The sequence below is a fragment of the Chiloscyllium punctatum genome, chromosome 38 (assembly GCF_047496795.1).
Source record: "Chiloscyllium punctatum isolate Juve2018m chromosome 38, sChiPun1.3, whole genome shotgun sequence".
NCBI lineage: Eukaryota > Metazoa > Chordata > Chondrichthyes > Orectolobiformes > Hemiscylliidae > Chiloscyllium > Chiloscyllium punctatum.
In genome coordinates, this window is record NC_092776.1 from 28,398,489 (window position 1) to 28,425,121 (window position 26,633).

At 38.8% G+C, this 26,633-nt stretch overlaps 1 protein-coding gene across 3 annotated transcripts in view; it reads left to right on the top strand.

Moving 5' to 3' along the window:
• The window catches only part of tacc2 (transforming, acidic coiled-coil containing protein 2), a 264,812-nt gene that overhangs the window by 17,229 nt on the left and 220,950 nt on the right, over positions 1-26,633 (top strand). For all 3 annotated transcript variants that reach the window (XM_072557490.1, XM_072557491.1, XM_072557492.1), the window contains exons 2-3: positions 4,178-4,262; positions 12,055-12,114. In XM_072557490.1, coding sequence (XP_072413591.1) covers positions 4,230-4,262; positions 12,055-12,114 — 93 coding nt within the window. In that variant the 5' untranslated portion in view covers positions 4,178-4,229. The remainder of the gene's footprint in view (positions 1-4,177; positions 4,263-12,054; positions 12,115-26,633) is intronic.

Consider the following 26,633-nt stretch of genomic DNA (forward strand, 5'->3'; position numbering starts at 1 on the left):
ATCAGACAGGAAGGGGGAGGCTGTTCACAGGTAAAGGGACTCTGGCAAATAGGACATGAGATGGTTTTGATAGATACAGTTAAGGAGAATCCAAAGAGATTCTACAAGTATATTAAAGGCAAAAGAATAACTAGGGAGAGAATAGAACCCCTTAAAGATCAACAAAGCCATCTATATATGGAACCAAAGGACCTGGGTGTGATCCTAAATGAATATTTGGTGTCACTATTTACTGTGGGGAAGACATGAAAGCTAGGAAAGTCAGGGAAATAAATAATGATGTCTTGAAAAGGGTCCATATTACAGAAGAAGAGTACTGGAGCTCTTAAAATGCATAAAGGTAAATAAAACCAGAGGATCTGATCACGTGTATTCCAAGACATTGTGGGAAGCAACTGCGAGGCTCCTAGCAGAGATATTTGTATCATCAACAGCCAGTTGTGAGCTGCCAGAAGCGTGGAAGGAGGCTATAAGGAAAGGCCAGGGAACTATAGACCGGTGAGCCTGATGTCAGTGGTAGGTAAGTTGTTGGAGGGGATTCTGAGAGACAGGATGTTCATGCATTTGGAAGGGCAATGACTGTTTAAGCTTAGTCAGCATGGCTTTGTGCATGGGAAATTATGTCTCACAAACTTGTTTGAGGTTTTGGAAGAAATGATCAAGAACATTGATGAAGGCAGAGTAATAGACAAGGCCTTCGACAAAGCTCCACATGGTAGACTGTTTGGCAAGGTTAGATCACATGGGACCCAGGGAAGCTAGCCAATCGGATATAAAATTGCTTAATGGTAGAGAGTTGTTGTTCAGAATGAAAGCCTGTGCTGCAAGATTGGTTCTGAGTCCACTGAAGTTTGTTATATATATAAATAATTTGGATGAGAACATAAAAGCATGATTAGTAAAATTGCAGATGGAAAGAGTGTAAAAATGGTTTGCAAGGATATTACTGACACTGGAGGGTTTGAGTTACAAGAGAGGCAAGATAGTTTGGGAGTTTTTTTTCCTGGAGCGTGGGAGGCTGAGGGGTGATCTTACAGAGGTTTGTAAAATCATGAGGAGCATAGATAAGGTGAACAAGCAAGGACTTTTCCCCAGCGTAAAGGAATCCAAATTAGAAGATATAGTTTTATGGTGAAAGGGAAAAGCTTTGGAGGGATCTGAAGGACAACTTTTTCACACACAGAGTGGTGCATATGTAGTTACAACCTATTCAGCCTCTCCCTCCATCACTGGCAAGATCCTTGTAAATCTTTTCTGCACCCTTTCAAGTTTAACAACATCTTTCCTTTAGCAGGATGACCAGAATTGAATGCAGTGTTCCAAAAGTAGCCTAATCAATGCCCTGTACTGCCACAACATGACATCCCAACTCCGATATTCAATGCACTGACCAACAAAGGCATGTGTGCTAAATAATTTGTTCACTCCTCTGTGACTCCATCTTCAAGGAACTATGAACACGGGACCCCATGGTGTAGATAAACTGTGAACCAGCCAACACAATATCGTTAGAATCAAGGCTGTAGATTAGATCACGTGTGAAATAAACTCTTCTCAGGGCAACTTAAAAAGCATGCATTTGGTAATGGACACTTGCCGCTAGTAATATCACAAGCTAATTTAGGGGAACTTGTGGCCATACACATGTTGATTTTGCTTGTCATGCATAACTTTACTTCTAACATGTTGCTCTTGAGGAACAATTCTGAGTTCATGTTTAAAAAAAATCAATACATGCAAAATCAATACATGCATGGCAACAAGTTCCCCTGATCAGTTTCTGATATTACTAGTGGTGAGTGTCCATTACCAAATGCATGCTTTGTAAGATGGCCTGAAAAGATTTTACTTGACATATGATATATAGCAACAGCATTAGCTGACTCAGTCTTTTTATTTATCTGTAAACATTTTAGACTGTCAGTCACTTGTTATATAACTTGAGCATTACTAAAAAGAGAGATATGTAGATTAAGCTTTTCTCATGTTCATCATGTACTCATTGGGACCAATGCCAGATTGCCACATTTCAAGTGACCATGTTTGAGATTTGCATTCTTGTATTTGTCCTTTGAGTGCAAGATGAAAGGCTTCAGCTACCTCTTTATTTTCAGCAATAAGTATTTTATATTATAGGTCACTAATTTCTTTCAACAACAAATCAGCTGCAAATTCAAGGTATCAAATTAAGTGTCAAACAAAAGATCAAAGTAAAAATAAAAAACTGAGGGTACTGGAAATCTGAACTACAAACAGAAAGTGCTGGAGAAACTCAGCAAGTCTGGCAGCATCTGGAAAGAGAGAAGCAGAGTTAACATTTTGAGTCCTGTGTCCCAATGTCCAAGGGTCACTGGACTCAAAATGTTACAAAGGTCAAGATAATTGATGGAATGAATGTGTGAAGTCAAATGGAAGTTGCTGCTTTTGAAATGCCGAGTCTCAGATTCTGTGTCTAAATTTTGAAAATACAGGTTTGAATTATGTGAAAACCAAAGGTAACAATAAATTTGGAAAGTAAGAGGGTGACAGTTGGAAGCCTCTGATCCTCTCTACAGGGTCTCTGTCACCTCTTGGATGAAGGCATACATCTTAAATTATTGGCATTGCTATTAGCTGTATCAGTTAGTGTAGAACGTGTAGAAAGTCACTGACTGTGTTGTACAGCTGTCGGACCTGCTGAAAGAGATGGAGCAGCTTAATCACCACATTGGTGAATTGTAGCTGCCTTCGACACTTTCTGGCTGAGGTGTAGAGATGAAAGGTAAGCTCTGGAGATACTTGCTTGGTAGACTTTACAGTTGGTAGGAAGCAAACAACAACAGATGTTGGGTCGACCAAACTTTTTGAAATATTGATCTTCATGGCACTAGCATCAGAAGCAGTCTGCAACTGAATTTCATGGTCCAAGTATATTTCAATTTTCTGACTCAATACTAAATAAATCACATTTAACTCATTCTTCATTTTCTTCCAGAAAAATGCATTTGTGTAAACATTACCTGGGTTTGCCTTCATTATCAAGACAGCCTTTCAAAATTTGCTATGATGTTTTTTGAAATGTTGAAGGATGAAAAGCTCAATGTAAATTGAAGGTTTCTTTACATTTGTTTTCTACTTATCCATTGCAATTATATCAGAAGTGGTGTGCTTGGTTATTAAGACTTACCTTTTTATATAATGGAGTTTCTTACATTCTCATTATAAAGAGCCAAAAGAGTTGACAGGCAAGGTAATAAATATTCAGTACAGATTTCCATGCATAATATGAATGAAATGATCATTCCAGAGAAGCCAATGGGTATGAAAAACAATGAGACAATATTTAAAATAGTACAGGTTGCAAGCATAAAAGCTATCCCTGCTGTCTTTTCAGTAAAGCTGCACAAGGAACCATACTAATGGGAGCCTACAGAAAATGATGGAAGATCATTATTGCTTCAGGATGTATAAAGATTTTTGATGATAGAAAAACTAAACTATTTTCAAGAAATGTAAACTAGTAACCTTGTCCAGCATCTCTAAACTGGTTTGTGAAATGAATTATTCTTTTTGTGTCTGTGCTTGCAATGTATTTGAGTATTCACTATGTTCACAAATAATGTCTCTCATTTGTCAGAATGAGTTCTCTCTATGCTGGGCAGATACACTCATAGAAGCCATCTTAAGTCATTAATATCTTAAAGTTCTTTGAACTCAGAGAAGGAACTTCCCTAACAAGTTTAATAAGCTGATGTAAAGTTCAAATATATTTGCAGGGTTAATGGTAAAGTTGGAAGATGTAACAAATGAGGCTTCTGACTCCATTCATGACTGCTTGGGTATTCCATTAGAATTGAACCTCAGAGGCCACACTGGCATTCTGTTATGATGTGATTAAAATGTCAATATTCTGTTTTGGAATTCGTACACATCACCATTAGATATTGTCTTTTTTCTGAATAATAGCATTCCATCTCTAGAATTGTTTTTTATTTCAAAATAATCTCCTTCAAACTGTCTTTCTTAACCTTTCTTACTGAGGAATCCCACTGGCTGAATGTTTAAAAGAGTTCACAGCCTCTACTTGTTCTCTGTTCTATTCCAAGCCAATGTTTGGTTTGCACCTCCAATTTGTACAACACCCACTCATTAACAGACAATTATTATATGAGTTGTTCATTCCTGTTTTTTTTTCCAGTTTCCTTCTTCACCCTTTCCCGTTTCCTCTGTGGCACTGAAGTTGAATCACAATGGGAAATGAAAGCAGTTCCATGGGTGATCAGGTGAGTCTGTGCTGATATTATTCTGAACACAGGACTTATGTCTGGAAGTACAATGTGCAATAAGTAAGTAATGTTAAAAGACTTTGAGCTCATGGCATTGTTACTTTACTCGAGCATGGAAATGTGTTTGACAATAAGCAATCAGAGGTAGCTTTCAATGATTCACAACATCCAATCAGATGTCACATGTGATTTTTAAAAATAGCATTTCAGATTTCTAATGTCTTTGATAGAGCCTTCCAACTTCAATCTGAAGAGCTTTTCAATAATAAAATCCTGATCATCGTGACAATTTTATTCAGACCAAGGGATGTTGCACAACCTTTAACCTTGAATATAGTAAAATGATTTACATTAGAGAAAATGAATGATATGAAGAAAGCTGGGGAAGAAAATGAATAGATCTAAAGTTCCTAAAGTGTCAGTAAACTTCATGCACAATTGTTTTGGCAAATTTTACTGCACCTTTACCCCTGAAAAATAACTTGTGCTTTTTATTGGGTGACACTATTGCCATGTAAACAAGAGAGAGCTCTGAGTCTTATACATCATTTACTCAGGATGTAGATTCACTTGAGCTATATTGTCATGATTAGATTTATGACATTTAGCATTGTTTCATATTGTTTGCATTCAGAATGTTAATATAGAACAGGTCACAATTTTCAATGTAATAGAAATCTAATCTTGTTCTTTTTTCAGCTTTGATAATAGTTATAGATGCACGTTTCGTATGTCTTATGTTATGAGACTGAGGCATAAGTTTCCAAGTTGGCTTTGGTGTTTGTGTACCACACACCTACTGTGTCATAGTGGTGATCTTACCTTATTTGCAAATGTTCCTACTCTTGTAAATTACCTCAAATAATTCAACAAAATGTAATGAAGTTGACTGGTTTAATCAGTTCCAGACTCTTGATGAAGGCAATTATCGGACAAAATGGCCTTTTACTTTTCAATTCATTTCAAAACAGCTTGTAAATATGTCCATTTGTTCATAAATTAGCTAAATTATTTTTATTAATGCAAATACTAAAGTTTAATTGTGAATTAAGCATCACAAAACTTAAATTAACTCAAAAAGATATTGGTCATTTTTCAGACTTATCTTGTCTTTCAGTTATTTCTTCTCATCATCACTTTCCCCTCTGCTGCACCAATTTGATCAAAAGGTAGACTAATAGATTGGTCACAACACAGAGGAGACTGTTTGGCCTGTTCAGTCTGCACTGGCCTTCTGAAGAAGCAAATCACCCAGTTACACTCCTTAGTCTTTTTGGATAATGATCCAATTTCTGTTTCAAAGCCTTAATTGACTCTTTCTCCATCACAGTCTCAGGCAGTGCAATACTGATCCTAACCACTTCCCACTTGACAAGGTTGTTTCTCATTTTGCCAATTACCTTAAGTATGTGCTCTTTGGTTCTCCAGCTTTTCAACAATGGGAACAGTTTCTCCTTATTTATTCTATCCAGACTTTTCATGATGTTGAATACCTCTATCACAGCTTCTCTCAACCTCCTCTTCTCCAAACAAAACATTTCCAATTTTTGTACATGTTCTGCATCCCTGCATTATTCTCAAAAATAATTTCTCTACTGCCTTCACATCCATCCAAAAGTGTGGTACCCAGAACCAGATGCAATACTACAATTAAGCCCAAACTCTCTTGACATTCCTCACAGGCAAAGACTTAAGAAATCTTGTATTTATTGGTTGCAGGTCTGTTAGTGGATTGTCAGACCTATCAATGACTGGCAGATTCATCCACAGCTGGTGTAGTTACTCTGTGAATAATTGAATTGAATTGATCCTTCTCTAGTTTTGCGAGCTCTTCACTTTGTCTCAATGATAGCACACTGAGTGTCGCACCTCTAGGCATCACAATCTTTGACTTGTGATTCCCACTGGTCATGGTCAATGTGACACACAGGGAGGGACCTGAAACATTGAAACTGAGAAAACAGGAAGAGGAGCATGCCATTTGGCCATCCAAGCAGTTTCCACCATTCAATGTGATCATGGCTGATCATTCTACTCAGTACCCTTTTCATGCTTTCATATTTGATCCCTTTATCCATAAGAACTCAGTCAATCTCCTTTTTGAAAACATTTAATGTTTTGGCCTCAATGGCTTTTAGTGGCAGACAACTCCAAGGGCCCACCAATCTCACAGATTTTGGGTGGCACAATGGCTCAGCACTGCTGCCTCACAGCTCCAGGGACCCGGGTTCGATCCCCGGCTTGGGCAATTATCTGAGTTTGCACATTCTCCCAGTGTCTGCGTGGGTTTCCTCCGGTTTCCTCCCACAATCCAAAGATGTGCAGGTTAGGTGAATTGGCCATGCTAAATTGCCCATAGTGTTGGGTGGATTAATCATGGGGGAATGGGTGGGTTGCTCTTCAGAGGGTTGGTGTGGACTTGTTGGGCCAAAGGGCATGTTTCCACACTGTAGGGAATCTAATCTAATCCTCATCTCAATCTTAATTAGCTACTCCTTATCCATAGACTGACCCCTGGTTTTAGACTCCCCGGTTATTGGGAACATTCTTCCTGCATTTATACTGTCTGATCCTCTTAGAATTTTCTTGGTTTCTATGAGATTCCTCCCTTATCCTTCTAAACTCGTGTGAATATAGTTCTAACTGATCCAGTCTCTCTTTGTTTGGCAGTCCTGCCATCCCAGGAATCAGTCTGATAAATCCATGTGCACTCCTTCCATAGCCAGAATATCATTTCTCAAATAAGGAGACCAAAATTGCACACAATACTCCAGGTATGGTATCACCAAGGCACGGTATAATTGGAACACAAAATTCTTCTTCATGGCCTGCTGCACCTACACGATTGCTTCCAGGGACTGTTGTACGAGGACAGCCATGTCTCGGTGCATCACCCCTTTTCCTAATCGATCATCATTCAGTTAATAATCTACCTGCCTATTTTTGCTAATATGTGGGTAAGCTCACATTTATTCACATTATACCACATTTGTTGTGTATTTGCTAACTTCCTTAACTTGTCCAGATCACAGTGAAGCATCTCTGCAACTTCCTCGTAGTTCATTCTCCCACCCACCTTCTTTGGAATCTGTGGGGTCCCTCTATTCTATTTACCTGGGCATGCTCAATATACATGGTCTTGAGCTGGTGACTATTGTCCAGTTGTTAAGCAACGTGACCTGTCCAGTGCAGTTGGCTTTGGCAGGGGATGCTGGTGATACTAGCTGTTTCCAAGACATCAGTATTTGTGCATGAGGGTGGTGCCAGCTCCGTGACCCAGCATCATACAGAAAGACTACAGCTTTGAAACTGAGTTTGGTCTGTGCTTCAAGGCAGAATTTGCTGCACACTCATGTGCAGTCCCTGTGATATTGCTGTTTACTTTAAAAAAGCCTATGTCCATGGTTGCATCAAACTAGATGATGTCTCCCAAAGGGCTAAATTGCTTGACATTATTCATCTCGATTCCCTTGATGACAATGGTCATCTATATTTTTCTTGGGGAGCAGGCTGATATAGAAGTTCAGTTTTCTTTAACTGATCTTTTGACTGAAGAGTGATGCTACTTCTGAAGCACATGATGTTATATGTTGTAAGTCTGACTGATTGTTGCCAGACTGAATGCAGTAACCAGCGAAAAGAAGTTCATGGATGAATTTTGTTTTATCTCTTTGTGTGAGGCTGAAGAAGCCTAAGGTTGAGAAGATCTCCATCAGTCTGGAACTGTATATAAGCTGCCTCTTCGAAATCTTAGAACATAGAGAACATAGAACAATACAGCGCAGACCAGGCCCTTCAGCCCTCGATGTTGCGCCGATTCGTGAACTATTCTCAGCTCATCCCCCTACACTATCCCATCATCATCCATGTGCTTATATTCTGTTGCCTGCTGCAGCATCAAAGAGATAGAAAGGATGAAGAAGGTCAGGGCTTGTGAACATCCCTGCATCACACCATCAGCGATCTGGAAGACACTCAAGGGATTGCTATGTGATTGATTTGTCAAAACTGATTTTCTTGAAACTGCTTCACCATGGCCAGGAACCTGAGTGAGCATTCAAGTTTTCAAAATAATTTTCCAAATTCCACCTCTTCTCACAGGTTAACCATCATGTCGTTGCTTCTTTATTATTCCTATTGATAAAGTCCAGGGTATTGAATGCTTTATTAATTGCTATTTCAACCTGCTCTGTCACCTTCAAAGCTTCAAGCACATATGCACCCAAAGTCCCTCTGCTCTTGCGCCCACTTTAGAATCATCCCCTTTATTTTGTATTGTCTCTGTTTTCTTTGACCAAAGTGAATCATTTCACATTTCTCTCAATTAGATTTCAACTTCCACTTGTCTATGCAAACCACTAACCTATCCATATCTTTTTTTAAAGTCTATACTGTCTTCTTTATGGTTCACCATGTTTCAAAATTGTTTTCTCATTGCAAATTTTGAAATTATACCCTGTACAAAGTCTAAGTCAGATAATGTAGGGGTTCTAACGCCAATTCCTCGGAAACATCATAATAACTGTCCTCCAGTTTGCATCAAACTTTCATCACTATTGTTTCCGACCACCAACCAGTTTATTTATTTTATTCCATGAGCTCTAGCTTCATGACCAAATCTGTGTCTGGCACTTTGTCAGATACCTTTTGGAAGTCCATTTATGCCACAATTACCCTCAATAACCAACCCTGTGGCCTCATTTAAAATTGTTATCAAGTTATTTCAACAAAGCATGACTCATCATTAATAAATCTATCTACTTTTCTCTAATTTACCTGCATTAAGCCAAGTTTTTATAAACCTTTGTTTCAAAGCATCTTTTCTAATATCATCTCCACCATTTAGGTTAATGGGATTGGTCTGCGTTTGTTAAGATGATCTTCACATCCATTTTGAAACAAGTGTGCAACATTTGCAATTCCTCAGTCCATGAGTCTGAAGGAGTCTGAAAAGTTAAAGCTCATGCCTCCACAATTTCCAATCTAACTTCTCTCTGTATCCCTGGATATATCATATCCAGTACTGGAGCCTTATCAACTTTAACTACCATCTCTATATCAATTTTAAACCCTTCAAGTGTCTGAACTACCTATCCTTTTTCTTTCTTGGTAAAAATAGATGCAAAATATTCATCTGGCACCTCAACCATACTCCCTGCCTTCACTAAATTGCCTTTTGACCTCTAACCCTACTCTTCATTTAACCACTCTATTGTATTAAATGCCTAAAGAAGACTTTAGCATTTACTTTAATCAGCTAGTCTCTTGTCATTCTCTTTACTTCTCAAATTTTTGTAATCCTCTGAGATTCAACATTCAGCTAGGTTCTGTATTATCCACCTGACGTTTGTCATAAGCATATTTCTCTGCTTCATCTTATTTCTATTGTTTACACTATCCAAGGAGCTCTGGATTTGCTTGCCTTACTTTTTCCCTTTTGTAGGAATATATCTTAATTGTACTCAAAAGATTTCACCTTGAAAGGTAACCCATTTTTCATTTTCAGTTTTACCTGCTACATTTTGATTTCAGTTGATCTGGGCCAGAGCCAGCTTCAGGAATAAAAGATTGGATCTAATTAATTATTTTTGATCAAGACTGTTCCTTTCCCTTTTCTATAGCCAACCTAAACCTTATGATTCTGCAGCCAAATGTTTACATACTGACACTTGATCCAATTTGCACACCTCATTCCCAAGAACCTCCTTTCCAAGAACCAATTCCTCCTTTCTCATTGAAATAGAAACATACTGATGTGGAATTTTTTTGTGAACATACTCTCAGAACTCTTGATCCTCCTCAGCTCTTTATCCTACCACCATTCCAGTTTATACCTGGACAACATAAACATTCTGTTACTACTAAATAATTCTTTTATGTCTTTGTAATTCCTTTGGAAATTTGTTCTTCATTATCTTTCTCACAACTTGGTGGAAGGTAGACTACAACAAGCCAATTCATTGCATTATTTTGTTCCTTAGCTCCACCTAAATAGATTTTGTCCTTCAGCCTTGTGTGATATTCTTTCTCTCCAGCACTACAATATTCTCCTTCATTGGTAGTGAGATTTTTTCCTTTCTATGTTTCCTGAATACTTGTACTCAGGAATATTTAATGCCTAGCCCTATCATTTCTTGACTCAAACCTCTGCTATTGGCACACATCATATTTTCATAGGGTTATCTGCTCTCCTGAAATTCACCGATCTTATTTATCAGATAACTAGCATTCACATCAAGACACTGAACTCTAATTTTGACTTTACCACTTACCTCTGATGCCAAAGCCACCTAATATCTCACTATTTCTGACTCTAGTAGTATCTGTGTCTCCCAATATTCTTTGCACATTGCTATTTCCTTCTAGCCTCACCGCCTGGTGCCTGTTAGTTAAAACCCTCCCAATAGTACGAATGAATCGCCGACAAGAAAATTGGTCTCAGCTTGGTTTAGATGAAACACATCCAGGCTGTACAACCACACAGGTTTCACTAGAACTGATTCCAATGTTCCTAGAAGCGAAAGCCCTTCCCTCTGCACCAACTCTGCCATACATTAATCTACTCTATCCTACTCTTTTGAATAATCGCATGCATGTGGTACTGGGAATAATTCAGAGATTAATATATTTGAGTCTCTTCTTGCTAATTTCCTACCTATCTCCCTAACCTCTGACTGTTGCACCACATCCCTTTTTTCTAACTATGTCATTGATATCCATGTGGACCACAACAGGCAACAATTCACAATCCTCACTCAGGGTGCTCTCCAGCTGTTCAGCAATATAGGAACAGGAATAAGCCATCCAGCCCCTTGAGCCTGTTCCACCATTCAATGGTCTGTCACCTAACTCCATATACCTGCTTTTAGCCCATATCCCTTAATAGATTTGCTGAACAAAAAATTATCTTTCATAGATTTTAAAATTAACAACAGATCCAGCATCCATTGCCATTTGTGGAAAAGAGTTCCTAACATCCTTTTGTGTATAGATAGATAGAACATTCTTGACCCTGGCACCAGAGAGGCCTCAAACCATCCTGGATTCACATTTGCAGCCAAAGAAATGATTTTCTCTTTCCCTAATTATCTGAGTTCCTATCATCATTGTCCTCTGGGCTGCTTCATATGCCCAGTACAGTCAGCACAGTTGCTACAGATTGGTCTCTGGCTTCACCCTCCAGAACTGTTTGGTCAATGAGATGAACTCAAGGGACTCCGACACTGCCTGTTTCTTCTTGATCATGTAGACTGAGACATCTGCTAGTATAGCTTAAAACTATTTAGTAAAATTAAAATGAAAACTGACTGAGACCAATTGCTCCATATTTTTACTCAGCATCAGCAACTTTGATAGTGATCTAGTCTGGCCCCATCCGTTGCCTAACTCAGAACACTAGAACAATACTGCACTTTGCACACCACAACATCCATTGCCCCCTTTTTCTGTGAATTGTATATTTTTGATCTTCTTTGTTAGAAGATGTCCATAGCATGGAAAGAATTTGTCACTTTTATCACAATGACAAGGGTCAAGTTATGTGACCGTGCATATCAATGTGGTTTATTTGAAATCTGTACTTAAAAATAATCAATACAAACATCTTGACAGGCATCTTTTCCTGAAGGTGTATGTCTTTTCAATTTTTTTTGTCTGACCTTTGTTTAAAGATGATGGTTCCAACTGTTGAAATTTTATAGTTAATAAAGAGAGTTTGAAGAGGACAAATACTACAATAAATATGGCTGGTCAAACTCGTTAGGTTATTTACATTTTGATTGTTTTTTAGCCAAAGGCATCTGATTCTGACATAATAACCTCATTACCATCAAATGAAGAGACCACACAGGTATTGTAAAATAGCACTTAACTAAACAGTCGCTCTAACCTCATGGTGTTGGGCTGGAACTTTGCTTGGCTTGCTGCTTCTCACGTGCAAATCTTCATTCACTGTTTGTCTCATTCCAGAGTTCTCATATTCCTGAAGTTTATGAAGTGCATGCAACCCAGCATGAAGTAATGGTAAAAGAACAGTCGATCTTAGCTGCACCAGTGTGTCATATTTTTTGAATCCACTCACTTAAAGTACAGTAATTCTAATGCAGTGCTAAAAGCATCAGCTTGTAAGAAACAGATTTCAGTAATACCAACTGCTACCTCCAGAGATGCATGCTAATACAGAACAACCTCAGCTATCAGAATGTCAAGTATCTAAATTTTGGATTCTCTGAACAAGATTTCAAGGTCCTGTAAAGATGTTATCCATTATCCGGACAGTTAGTTACCTGAATAAAATACTCCCCACCCATCTCATTTGGATAATCAAGGTTGTTCTGTATAATACATGGACCAAATGCACATCTGAACTTTGAAATGGCCTTTTGCTGTGAGCTGCATCTTTTGTGTATCAGATTCACATGTAGCTTTCATTCCAAATGTGGACTTGTTAGGGTACCACTGAAAGGAATGTTCTGGGCAAGTTGTTGGAGACAAAAGGTAATGAGGTAATACTTCCAGGAATATGTCCAACTGATGTTGAAAATTCAACACAAATCCTACAGAGAAGAAAGCACCAGGGTTGATGTGTATTCCGCCCTGAGTTATCTGACCTCAGCTATTGAATGAAGTTCTGTGTTTGGAAACAAAATAAATTCAGTCAGGGGCCTAGAAATTAGGCCATGCCCATTTTTGTGTGCAGACTTGACGGCCCCTGACTCCCATCTTCCCCTCTCCCATTCTGCCTAAATGGTGAGATTGGCACTGTGCAGATACAGAGCCTCAGGCCTCTGTATTGTCAACAAAACATGAAGAGCCTTCTGGTGAAGAGGAATTAAAGTTTGGGCTGCTGCTGGAATTGCCATGGCGTTCAGGTAAATATTGTTGCAGGATCGGGGCTTAGGTCAACTCTCCGGGAAATAAAATGGGTGGTTTGACGTCTGCTTCCCTCCTATTGCTGAGTGGTCTCCGATATTAATATAGGTGGGAACAGTTTCAGGCAGCCCACCCACTGTTGAAGCCCTTGTGGCCAATTAATGGCCATTTCAGGACCTCTTACTGCTTTTCAGTATGTGGTCTGTGCTTGGCCAGGAGGGGGTTATTTCCTCGAAAACATGATTATCCCCATCACCCTGCACCCTCACACGTGCCACGCTCTCTGAACCTGTCTGAATTCTGTGACTCTTCTTCTTTAACATTGCTTGTAGTCCCAGCAGGGTCTTTGCTTGGTTTGCCGTTTAGGGTGGGACTTCATATCAGACAGTATGGTGGGAGTCCTCCTCTGAATCAGTTAGGACTGTCTCAGTACAATTTCACAGTGGGATAGCTAGGTTTCCGGTGAATCGGCTGATCACAGATGTTCCAGTCAGAGGCTGGGGAATATGCTACCTCCCCCCTTAAAATCCAAGGAATCTTTGCTCTACCGTTTGGCAATGTGTACGCACCTTCTCCATATTATGTTGAGGCTTTAGTGCGGTCTGAAGTAGTGCCAGAAAAATAATTGCTGTGCAGACCAATTTCTACGATTAGGTTATTGATTCTGCTTCGGTGACCCTGCTCAAAATGTTCACTGTGAGGGCCTTCACGGAGATAGGATCAGCTGAAATGCATTCTCTGTTATGAAAGCTTGGCTGCCATTTACTGTTTGAACTCACACAAGAAGAATGATCAGTTAGACAAGGCAGTAAATGGGGGTAACTATTTATTGAGGCATGCTCAGTCAGGGTCAACAATTACATTCAGGACAACATTGGGAAGACTGGAGCGAGCAGAGTTCTGAGTCAAACTCTCACAAAGAAATGACTAAAAACTGATGCATTGGGCTTGCAGCAAATATTTCAGAAATATTCTGACAACTTGGCTGCACACTGATAAATTCAAGTTAATAATCACTAGGTCACTCTATGAATATGAGTTTACCTGGGCTGAACAGTAGAATTTAAGGCATAATATCTTATTCTGCATATACCACTAGAAGGCGCCCCAATACAGAATGTTTCCCTAAAATCAGCTCTGCCAAGGCCTGAACAAGTTAAATCAGCATTTCTCGGCAGCGTTGTTTTTTATGTTTGACATGAATGAACTGTAATTGATTTACTGATGTTTTAATGATAAGTCAATCCACTGGTATGAATATAAATCAGTTTGAATTTAATTTAGGTTGAACAAGGGAACATACATTCCAACATAAGAATTACAAGCAGGAGTAGGCCTCCTAGCTCCTCCAACCTGCTCCACAATTCAATAAGACTGTGGCTGATCTGATTATGTCACAATCCTACCTACTTTGATAACTTGTCACCCCTCTGCCCGTCAGGAAATTATCTATCTCTGCGTTTTAATATGCTCAAAGACCGCTTTTGAGGAAGAGGCTCTCAACCTTCAGTGTGAAAATAATTATCCTCATCTTTGTCTTAAATGGGAGGCCCTTGAATTGAAACAGTCACTCTTAGTTTTAGATCCTCCCATAAGGGGAAACATTCTTTCCACATTCACCCTGTCAAAACCTCTTGGGATTTTATATGTTTCAATCAAGTCGACTCTTTCTTCTAACTCCAGTGGATACAAACTTAACCTGTCTAACATTTCCTCATATTCCGAACCACCCATTGCAGGTATTAGTTCAATAAAACTTCTTCAAACCACTTCCAATGCATTTACGTTCTTCCTTAAATAAGGAGACCAATATTATGCACAGTATTCCAAATATGTTCCCAACTATTCTCTGTATAATGGAAGCATACCTGTCTACTTACTCCACTCTCAAAAAACAATAACATTTTATTAGTTTTCCTCATTACCTGCTGAACATACATTTTAACATTTTGCTGTTCATGCATGAAGATGCTTAGATCTCTCTGAATCCCAGAGCTCTGCAATCTCTCGCCATTTAGATAATACGCTTTATTTTTATTCTTCCTGTTGAAACGGACAATTTCACCTAACTCACATTTTACTCTACTTGTCAGGTTTTTGCCCATTAATTTAACCTGTCAATATCTCTTTGTCTCTCAATTTTCTCTGCACAACTTATTTTCTGACTGACCTTAGTGTCATTGGCAAATTTAGCAACTGTATTTTCAGTCCTTTCATCCAAGTCAATTCTAAAAGTTGAGGCTATCCACTGAGCTCTATGACATATTTTCCCCCATGCGAATATCCCCTTTACGTACAACACATCTTACTTCTCCAAAGAACTCCAATAAATTATTTACCCATGATTTCCCTTCCACAAAAGTATGTTGACTCTGCCTGATTTCTTTGAATTTTTCTAGGTGTCCTGATCTCATGTCTTTAATAATACCTTCCAATGTTTTGCTAGTGTTAAGTTAACTGGCCTGTAGTTTCCTGTTTTCTGACTTGCTCCCATTTTGAATAAAGGAATCACACTTGGTATTTTCCAATCTAATTGGATCTTGTGAGAAACTAGGGAAGCTTGGAAAATTAAAACCAGTGCATCAACTATCTCATTAGTCGTTTTTTTTTAAGAGCTCAGAGTGAAACCCATCAGGATCCAAAGATTTGTCATCCTCCTACCCCAATAATTAACACTTCCCAAGCAATCATAATTTTCTTGAGTTCTTTCTTCCTTTCCATCTCCTGATATACAACTTTTTTGGGATAATGAGCAGAATCTTATAGGGGCCTGAAGTGACATGGTCAATGATGAGAAATGTGGCAGAGCTGAGTGCCAGAAGGCTGATAAATCCTGTCTTGATATTGCGAGCAACTCTTTGCACCTTTTAAACAGGTTCTGGCTATCGAGGCGAGATTCCCGCTAGGAATGGCTAGTTTCCCATTTGGGAGATTATTGCTTATTAATGACCTTATTAACTGCACAATTTACCATATTAATATGTAGTTTCCTATTCTGCTACCCAATGTGAACAAATTAGTGTCAAGAATTCTTGACATGGAGGGTAGGATGGATCCCTGGTGATTTTAGTTTGCTGTTGACCATAAAGAGCTTCCATGTAGTTCAGTATGAAACAGCATCTCAAGCCGTGTTCCATTGTCAACAGTTGCACGCAGGAAGAAGCAACACGCTCACGGATTTGACCAGGCTACATCTTGGGGAGTGTGGAGGAGCAGGCAGGGAATAGTTCAGGTGTAAGTTTGCAGCTCAGGGGCAGGGAGGACAGTTAGAAGCAAAGTTCAATGTGGTGAGTCTTCACATAGGGGTTCTGAGTGGAAATGGTCTGTCGGGGTAGTCTGAAAAGAAAAGGGAATTTGGAGGGTCTGGGGGTCACCTGGCGACCAGGTGGTGTCCATTGTAAGCTGTATTCCCTGCCATCACTTGTTGTCTTGAGATGCTAACTGCAACTGTAAAATGGCTGGGACAACACACACAGAATGAGCAGAGTCAGTGTCAGTTTGATGGGCGAAAGCATGTGATCTCTGCTGGATGCCAGGACATGAAGCAACAAATACATGAATCTTGCATTTGCAAACTGTAACTACATTTAATTTGCAACCCTTTTGTTGTTCACTTGCAATGCTCACAGAGTGAACATGCTGAGCCTTCAAATGCTGGCCAAAGGCTTTTTATACCATACCATTGATCCTCACAAATTGGACATTGGCATGTCAATGATGCTGAGGTTAATGGCAATGACTTCAAAAGAGGCAAAAGCTGGCCAAAAGCATAACTGTGAAACTTCCAAAGATGCTGGAGGAGATGAAGATAGCAACTTCATCACCTTGTTTATAAGTATCGCCCCATCACCCTGTCTACCAGCACCTCCAGCTCCTGGTCCTGGAAATAGGGAGCTAGTTTGTCTTTTTTTCTGAGGCATGTTGCTGGGTCCTGTCACTGAATTGATGTGCAGCTGGGCTTCAAAAATGGTGTTGGAGTAGTGTGTAAGTTGGAAGGTCTCTCCAGCATTGCCACCTCCCTGCTCACATGATTCTCTGAAAACCATGCCCACCAACTCTGTTTCATAATTAATTAGGTGAAAAGCAAAAGATCAGGTGGGAAACCTTTCCATAGTTTATGGTGGACTGGTTGCCATTAGACTCCGTTACTGTCACACTTGAGCAGCAAATGGGAAAATTCAACCTTATGGTTTTTTAAATGAAAACAGGAAATGCTGGAAACACACACAGTGGTGAAAAATGTGTTGCTGGAAAAGCACAGCAGGTCAGGCAGCATCAAAGGAGCAGGAGAATCGACGTTTCGGGCATAAGCCCTTCTTCAGGAAACACGCAGTGGGTCAGGCAACATCTGCTGAGACAGAAACATAAGGTTACCATTTTCGGTCATTGACTTTTCAAAAGAACTATTTCAAATCATTTGGGACAAACACAAAACTTTTAAAAACCATTTTTATTTGGAGAAGGAATATTTTCTCATTTCTGTGGAATTGCCATATGATCTGCGAATGTAGTATCCTTGCTTTTAAGCGAGGCACGAATGAAGAAGTGCAGAGTCTTTAATTGTGATGGATGATTGCAGATTTGGAAATGTCAGACTTGCTGCATTTTAAGTCACTGGGATGGTCATCTTGAAGTCTGCATTTAAATGACAATGTAAAGTAGTGGAAATGTTCCATTTCAGATCTTGTTGAGAAGTACCTCTAACTAACTAAAGTTAGTCATCTGCATGATCAGGTTCATTGATGAATCAATACTTTATCAGATCACGGATTGATATGCTTCTTTTTTGGGGACTTGTCAAAAAGTAGGGCATTGACTCTTAACGAAATGTTATAGGATACTTCAATGTGAAATCAATGTTTAGTGTGCATATCTTTCTAAAAAAAAGGATGTGTCAAGCATTGAATGAAGAATTAAATAAAACACAAGGCAAAACAAATAGTAACTGATCTTTTATGCAAAGATGTTTGTGCTTGTCCCAGGACACCGCTGTACTTGGTTCGGCTGGCAGAGTAGTTCAGTCTGTAATTTGATTCTTGACGCTGAAGAGCTGACCTTTGGCCTGCTTCCCAGCATTCACCTGCCACAGATTGTTCTTAATCTTGTGACTCAGGAAGTTCCCTTAGAGAATATAGGTGACAAACTCTGGAGTTTGTTTTAGAAGTGTGTATTGTGGAACAGTGTAAGAAATAAGGTAAGTGAACTCAAAACTATTCAAAATGTGGGGGCTGTGTTGGGAATGTATGGTGGGGGTGGGTGGTTGGTGTTGGAGAGAACCTGAAATATTCAATGAAATCAGAAAGTGTCAGTTTTTACTGAAAACGGACTGGAAGCAGTTTGTTCAGTCTGAGAGCAGTTTGACATGTTGTAACAACACCATTCAGGAATGTGTACGTTTAACCAAGGAGTGGTATCTATGGTTAAAATGAACTCTAGCAAACTGAGAGTATGAACAGCATAGTTTCTTTAAAAATACTTTGTCGACATTCCATGTGTTTTGATAAATACGGCTTAGTGTGTAATCAGTGATCAGCTAAATCTTGCTTAAAAGGCACATAATTCCCATTTGGGTCATGCCATTATGTCGGGAAATGTTGGAATTTATTGAAGTGCTGGGGCATTGCTGTTGCTAAGGGCTGATGCTGTTTGTTGCTGGGGTCAGCAAGCATTTGTTGTTTAATTAACAAAACATTTTAATAATAGAAAAACACTTTTCATTTGGAATAAATCATCATCTTACATCTATGAGAAAAACTAGCTGTAGCAGAAAGGTTATATTTCAGTTTTGAGGAGTACTCCACATTGAGGTTAATCTCACTCAAAGGCTAGGTAATTGTTTTGAATGAAATCTGTGCCTTTTGTTGTAGTTCTTTATGTTAAAACACATTTGGGACGTAACCACAGTGAAAACATTAGATGGCACTTGTGAAAATATGATCCAGTTTCAGTCATCACTTTGCAGAACATAGTTGCACTGTGACCTTCAAACAAACCATAATGTCTAACCATTTGTGAGTGAACATTAACATGATTTATTAAATATAACGATTTACAAGACATACTAAGAAAGGACTGCTGTGGCTCCGGTCCCATGTGATCTGATGTCATATGACATGGTTTCTTTCACATATGGGCAGCTAATTTTAGAATAACATTATAATTAACTTTTTCTAGAACTTAACAATATATACACCCAAGTTCTAATACAGTATCCCATTCAACCACTAACATTTAACTCTTTACTCACATTTTCCACCCTTACAAGTTTCTTTGGCTTGAGGCATTCATCTCCAATGTGCTCTCAGTTCTCTTGAAGAATGAGTTGGATGATTGGCTCTATGTCATTGTCAGGGTGGGTGAGCAACGTGTTGAAGTGAGATGACCGTTTTTCTGCATAAATAACATTTCTGGAATGGAATAACTTCAAACTAGAAAGTGAACAAGCTTGCTGCATTGTTAATATTGTGTGGACAAAATAAAACAGGCTTTTGCTCCTGTTGACATCATGTGCTCAAAGACTTTTGGCAAACACATACTCAAAGCCAACATTGATATGGGAGCTACTGCAAACATCCAACCAGTCAGAATCCTGATGGATATTGTAAAGACTATGTATTTTTATTTTTCTGTATTTGAGAAAAGAAATGAGAAAGGAACGGTTTTAAAACCAAGAACTGCCTAGAGAATTGCCGCATGTTTTGAAACCAAGTAACCTGACTCTCACTGGAAACACTCTTTACACAGCAGCTGGTTCCAGCAGTGGTTGAAGTGTAGTTTGCATATGAACTGGAGTTGAGGGGTTGAGTACAAATGTAGCTTTGCATGGCAAAAAATGGCAGATGGTTTGAGGACTACTGACTAGTTATCAATGCCCTAGACCCTCTGCCTGCCAACAACAATGTGATTGGTTCTCAGGTTGCTGAACAGCAAAATAGTGAGGAGCTATCAGACCTCTACCAGCTTTGTAGCTCTTCTTGCTCTCTGCCGTAAAAACTGCTTTCAGCTTGAAGAATACCCATTTATTTTCCCTGCAACAGTTGCTATAAGCTGTGATTTTTAATTGATAAGTCAAAGATCTTTTATTAGTGAAGCAGCCATTTTGTGCTTCATGCAAACGAATGGAAGCATCCAGAAAAGGAAATGGCATTGTGAACAAAAGAACCATGTCAGTGGATACTGTAAACAGAGATCATTGAAGTACTTTCACTGTTTTCCCTCCATTCCCAACACCTTTTTTTTTCCCTACTGTGTATGCACATTTGTAGGTGTTTGTATGTAAGGGGGCATTTATAAGGTTAGAATTTTAATTAACTAAAACTTACGCCAACATTTTGTGACTTTACCTGCAGCTAGAACTTATTTACGTACTTTAAAAATAATTCTTGTCCAATATAGATATTTGGTCTATGCTTTCTGTTATGTAGGTCTAAAATACATGTAAACTGGCCAATTATGCGTTCTTAATGAAATCCTTAACTTTTGTGATGATTCCAGAAATAGTGGGGCTTGAGTTCTAGTGCTGTTCCCCATTAAGTCATTACAATGAATACCTGAATCATTGGAATCAATGGTACAACTTACAGCAGTCAAATTAACTGCATATATTGCCTTGAAAATCAAAGTGAATGAAATGGTAAAGTAACATATGCAGAAACAGAACTGCCTAATCTACATATAGGATAAAATATCAGAATTCTAAAACCTATCCAAAGAACCTAGTTATCTGCAAAGATATCCAAAGTATGCTGTGAGACTATACCTTTTGAAGTCATGAGACATAATGGAGTAAAATTTAGGATAAGCAGAAGCCAACTCAGGGAACTTTATCGTACTTCCAACAATGAGGGAATAGACTTCAAGGTCAGGATTGAAAAGACCATGCCTGCAAAGAACTGAGGTCAGCAGGTTAATGGCAATTTGGATTACTCCCCCATGAATTCCCAATGCTTTTTTTCTCCCCAGAGGATCATCTTTTTCATTCAGGTCATCACCATTATGTTTTATTTCCCCTACTTTTCTAAACAGAGTCGAGAGTGTATTGCTGGAAAAGCACAGCTGGTCAGCAGCATCCAAGGAGCAGGAGAATCTGTGTTTTAAGCATAAGCCCTTCCTCAGGCTCATTCTTGATGAAGGGCTTCTGCTCGAAATGTCGATTCTCTTGCTCCTTAGATGCCGCCTGACCGGCTGTGCTTTTCCAGCACCACACTCTTTGACTCTGATCTCCAGCATCTGCAGTTCTCACTTTCTCCTACTTTTCTAATCAACCTGTTCAGGGATATTATTATACACCACTGAAACAGTTGAGACTTCAACCTAGTCTGGGGGTAGGGACACTACCACTGCATCAGGAGTGTCCCCTGAACAAGGACTTGCTTCTGCAAAATTAAATGAAGATTTTTGTTTTCTCATTCAGGTACAGAGGGACAAAGTGGCAGGTAGGGGTGACATCTTGGTGGGGGCTGCAGGGCACCCTGTGATTGATGTGACCCCCTTCCTCTTTGCCTTTTCAAAAAAGCAGTTTTAAATAGCCATTGCACTTAGGCCTGCCTGCCACTGCCTAGTGTTTTATGGCTGTGGAGGTGGATCAAAGGTCTTAATTGCCAAGCAGACCAGTGGCAATTATAAACATTGCAAGGCAAGGGAGGAGGTGATGAAATGGTGCTTTTCTCTTCCTAAATGGTCAAAACTGGATTGGGGCTAGGCAGGAAGAAGCTACTTGGCATATTTTATATGCCCCCCTACACTCTGTTGAAAACTTATAATGTTAAAACAATCTGTAAGTTAAGAACATTCATAGTTTTAAAGCCATACAGTAATAGTTGTTACCTGTTTTGAACATTTTCAATATTAAGGATTGTGTAATGAAGAGATGTTACAGGTGGACAGAAAAGTTAAGAAGCAGGTGAACAGACATGGGATTTTCAAATATGAGGAGTAGAGTACGAAATAAATGTCTTTTCTAAAGCAAAGGGAGACTGGAAACTTCGATCAAAGTACAGAAACAATTATAGTTAAATTTCATGTGAAGTATATCTATAATTACTGGATTTTCTTTCTAGTTTCTCTAACATTTCTTATTTTTGTTGGTTTATACATACTTTGTGATTTGTTGAATGTAAGAATCCCTGATCCCTATAATTAAAATTAATTAAGTCATCACAACTAATAGCTGCCCTGTCTTCTCCAGTGCTAGCAATTGTTGAGAACAATGTAAAATTGTAACTTAAATTTATATGTTGTACCTTGTGTGTTAAGAAGAGAAGACATGATTTAGTTTCATTTTTGAGCATCCTTGGAGGGTTGGAGACAAGAAGTCTGAAGGTCTGTTTTGCTTACATTCATTTTAAAGATGTATTAAATGCTTGAGGTGAACAGTTCAGTGCACACAAAATGGGAGAGGAAAAACTATGCTCTTGCTTCACGACAGACATACAATCTATGCAGAGAAAGAACAATCTGAAAATCCAGTCAGCCCCTGGGCGGTGTATGCAAGAGAGGGAAGAACTGCAGGGTACTGTGTTTAGAAAACTCATATAGTTGCTCTGAAATTAGAGGGTAGTGAGTTTAATTTGCAGTTTGTCTTAGGTGTCCCAAGAAGAGACAATAGAGGAAGGTAAAAAGCATCAAGTGACTGCATAGAAAAATCGCTGAAAAGGAAACCAATTGTAGCTGTACCAGAGTTGAAAAGTGTGATGCTGGAAAAGCACAGCAGGTCAGGCAGCATCCGAAGAGCAGAACAGTCAATATTTTGGGCATAAGCCCTTCATCAGGACTGCTCAAAACATCAACTCTGCTGCTCCTCAGATTCACCCTGACCTGCTGTGCTTTTCCAGTGCCTCACTTTTCGACTCTTATGTCCAGCATCTGCAGTCCTCACTTTCTCCTGTAGTGGTACCAACCTGAGTCTGAGAAAGAAGCCTTAGTGAGGACATACTATTCTTCAGCGAGGTTTTGGTGTTTTTGAGGGCATTGCTGGGATTAAAGAAATAATGTAAATTTATATCCTTTTATAAGGTCTATAATGAAACTATTCCAATGTTTTATCTAGTGTCATATGTAATTTTTTTCTTGTTCAATGTACACTTTATTGTTTGTTAAAATTACACTTGTATCCTCTGGTAACTGGCCTCCATAGTTTGAAAAAAATCTAACAAGCCAGGTTTCACTCTCAGATCTGCCTTGTCCAGTATTAGTTTCAGCAAGGATCATAACATAATTCAGAATCAAAAAATAATTTATATGCAAATAACAATTAAAAATAGTTAGTGATTTTTGCGAAGATTTGTAGCTCAGGTTGACTATGAGTATGTAAATTAGCTCGCTGAGCTGGAAGATTTGTTTTCGATGTTTCATCACCATACTAGGTAACATCATCAATGAGAGTCTCCAGTGAAGTGCTGGTGGTATGTCCTGCCTCTCTATTTATAGGTCTTGGTTTCTTAAGGTGGGTGATGTCATTTCCGGTTCTTTTTTTGTGCAATCAAAAACTATAGCCACATTACCTTACATCAAAGATATATCAGAAATTACTTCCAGACTCCTCAGACTCCTTGGCATCATGGTAGCCCATAAATCTAACAACACACTTAAACAGCAACTAATGAACCTCAAGGATCCATTAGATACTACCAGCAAAACTAACGTCATTTACAAGGTACCATGTAAAAAACACTACATCGGACAAACTAGCAGGAAACTTGCCACCAGGATACACGAACACCAACTAGCCACCAAAAGACATGACCCACTATCACTAGTTTCCATTCATACAGACAAAGAAGGACACCACTTTGACTGGGGCAACACACACATCCAAGGGCGGGCAAAACAAAGGGACGGGCAAAACAAAAGCACGTACGAGAATTCTTAGAGGCATTGCATTCTAACCAGAACATCATCAATAAACACATCGATTTCGATCCTATTGACTTTCCCTTCAAAAAAAAGAACCTGAAATGACATTACACACCTTAAGAAACCAAGAAATGTCTGAAAACAAATCTTGCAGCTTAGTGAGCTAATTTACATACTCATTAAAAATAGTCCTACCAAAACAAAACCTGTTTAAAATATACTTGTAGAACAGCCCCACATAAAATTACTTAGATTTTGTTCCTCACCTGAAATGAAACAACCAAAATGTAACACATTCACAACCAGAATAAAAGGCCAGTTTAATTACTGCACTTTCTCATAACCTCTCACTCTCGTACTCAGCTTTTCATTCTTAAGTTTTTATTTATACAATGACAATAAAAACGTGCATTCATAAATCAGTTTATAATGCAACATTTGTGTTCCTCTGTAGCCTCATGTTATAGAAAATCGCACTATGGAAAACCGCTATAGGAAATTGCACTGTAGAAGATCGCTAATAGCAAATCACTATACATGTTCAGTAGAAATCTCACACTATCCAAACAATGTCCATGATTTGTCAATTGCCAATTTGCACTGATGAAACGTATGTTATAGCAGAACAACCTGTAATAAAATGCCCAAAAGTGATTCATGGGGATATTATGGAACAACAATTGACACCAAGTTGTATTTTAAGGAATTAAAGCTATTGAGGCACAGTGTGCATCATTAAGGGTGTGATGCAAAGTCACATGAACTTGCTTTCTCTTAATTGTAACCTTGTGGCAAGCTGAGGCCATTGTAAGATATTCCTTCAACTGAACTCATTTTCTCATCTCACTAGAGGCTATAAATATTCTTCAGCCAATGAATGTCTAATGAACCACATAAGTAGGTTTAGAACAGAGAATTGATAGCTAGAGCTCAGGTACACACCTGTTTCATGGATCAATTTGAAGATGTTAATTGTCAATGACCGATTCTACACATTTTTCATTGTTTCCCGTTGTTATTGGTTTTAAGTTTACTTTTTACTTATATTGTTTCTTGTGTTCATGCTGTTCTGGATTACATTTAAATAATATTGTGGATTTACCATATTGACAGCATTGGAGGTTCAAGCAAAATAATAAGGTAGCTGATGCTGATGGCTGTCACTGAGATTACTACATACACTGTGTGCAGCTACTCAAGCTTTATGTTTATTCTTAATCATTCATGGAATGTGGGCCAACATTTATTGCTCATCCCTAGTTGCCTTTGAGAAGATGGTAGTGAGTTGCCTTTGCAGTCCACTTAAAGAATCATAACATTTTAACATACAGAAGGAGGCCATTTGAGGTTGACCGACAACGCCATTAGGGAGGTAGTTCCAGTATTTTTACCCTATGATATGGGAATAACAGTCATATCTTTCCAAGTCAGGATGGCGAATGGCTTGGCAGGAAACTTGCAGGTGGTGGGGCTCCTATGTATCTGCTACCTTAGTCCTTCTGGATGGAAGCGGCTGTGGATATGACAGCTTCTGTCTAAGGAGCCTTGGTGAATTTCTGCAGTGTATCTTGTAGATAGTACAAACTGTTGCTGCTGAGTGCGGGTGTTGGGAATGATATTTGTAAATGTTGTAAATTAGAATAGAATAGAATATCCTTTATTGTCACATGTATTCAAATATGGAGATATAAGAGAATAGTGAAAACTTCATAATATCGCCTCTAGTGAGATGAGATACAAAATAGAGAAGTAAAGGGAAAAAGAAAGGAGAAAAGTTACCTAACTTATCATTATCCAGAGTATAGTTTAGAAAAAAATGAGAAATAAAGTTTTAAAAAAAAGCATTACAGTCTACCCCCATAAAGGGCCTGCAGTAAATCAGTACAGGTGACTTCCACACCTTGTCTAACTAGGCTCACAAGCTGCTGACTGCCCACACTGGTCCCCAGTCCAATGTCTGTCCTGCTCCACTAGTGCATCCAGTCTGCTGGCTGTCCCCGCTCCAGTCCATGTCTCCAGCCCACTTTACCTCAGAAGCAAACATCATAAAGGGGAAAAAAGAGAGTGAAAATGAAAAATAAACTGAAGGAGCAGAGGAGCTCTAGTTGGAGCATCCTACTCTGCCACCAATCTTGACTGGAAAATAATGTCTCATGGTACTAGTTTAAGATGAAACTGAAGCACATATTACACTGATGTTCACTTCTTCTGATTGAAAAGGCAGGCAACAAAGGAAACATAAATGGTTATATTGACCAACACAATATTAACGAACCCAACTGTTACAGTCAACCTGAGGAAAAGGAACATAACCGCAGATGACTATTTTAATCATTAAAATATTTCCATAAAGTGGACGACTGCAATCTTACATCTTAGGAACCTTGGATACCTGACCCAAGCTGCTGTGATTCTCTTTAATTACTCACATCAGATACTGAGATGATATTATTGTACAATTTGAATTGATTTAAATTTATTGTTGTGAAATGAGGCACAGTGAAAAGCTTTGTCTTGCGAGCAATACAGCAGATCACATAGTTAAATAGCATAGATAAGTTACTAATAGGAAAACAGTGGCAAAAACCAAAACACAGGTCCAGGCGAATGCCAAGAGTTTGTAAGTCCATTCAGTATTCCAAC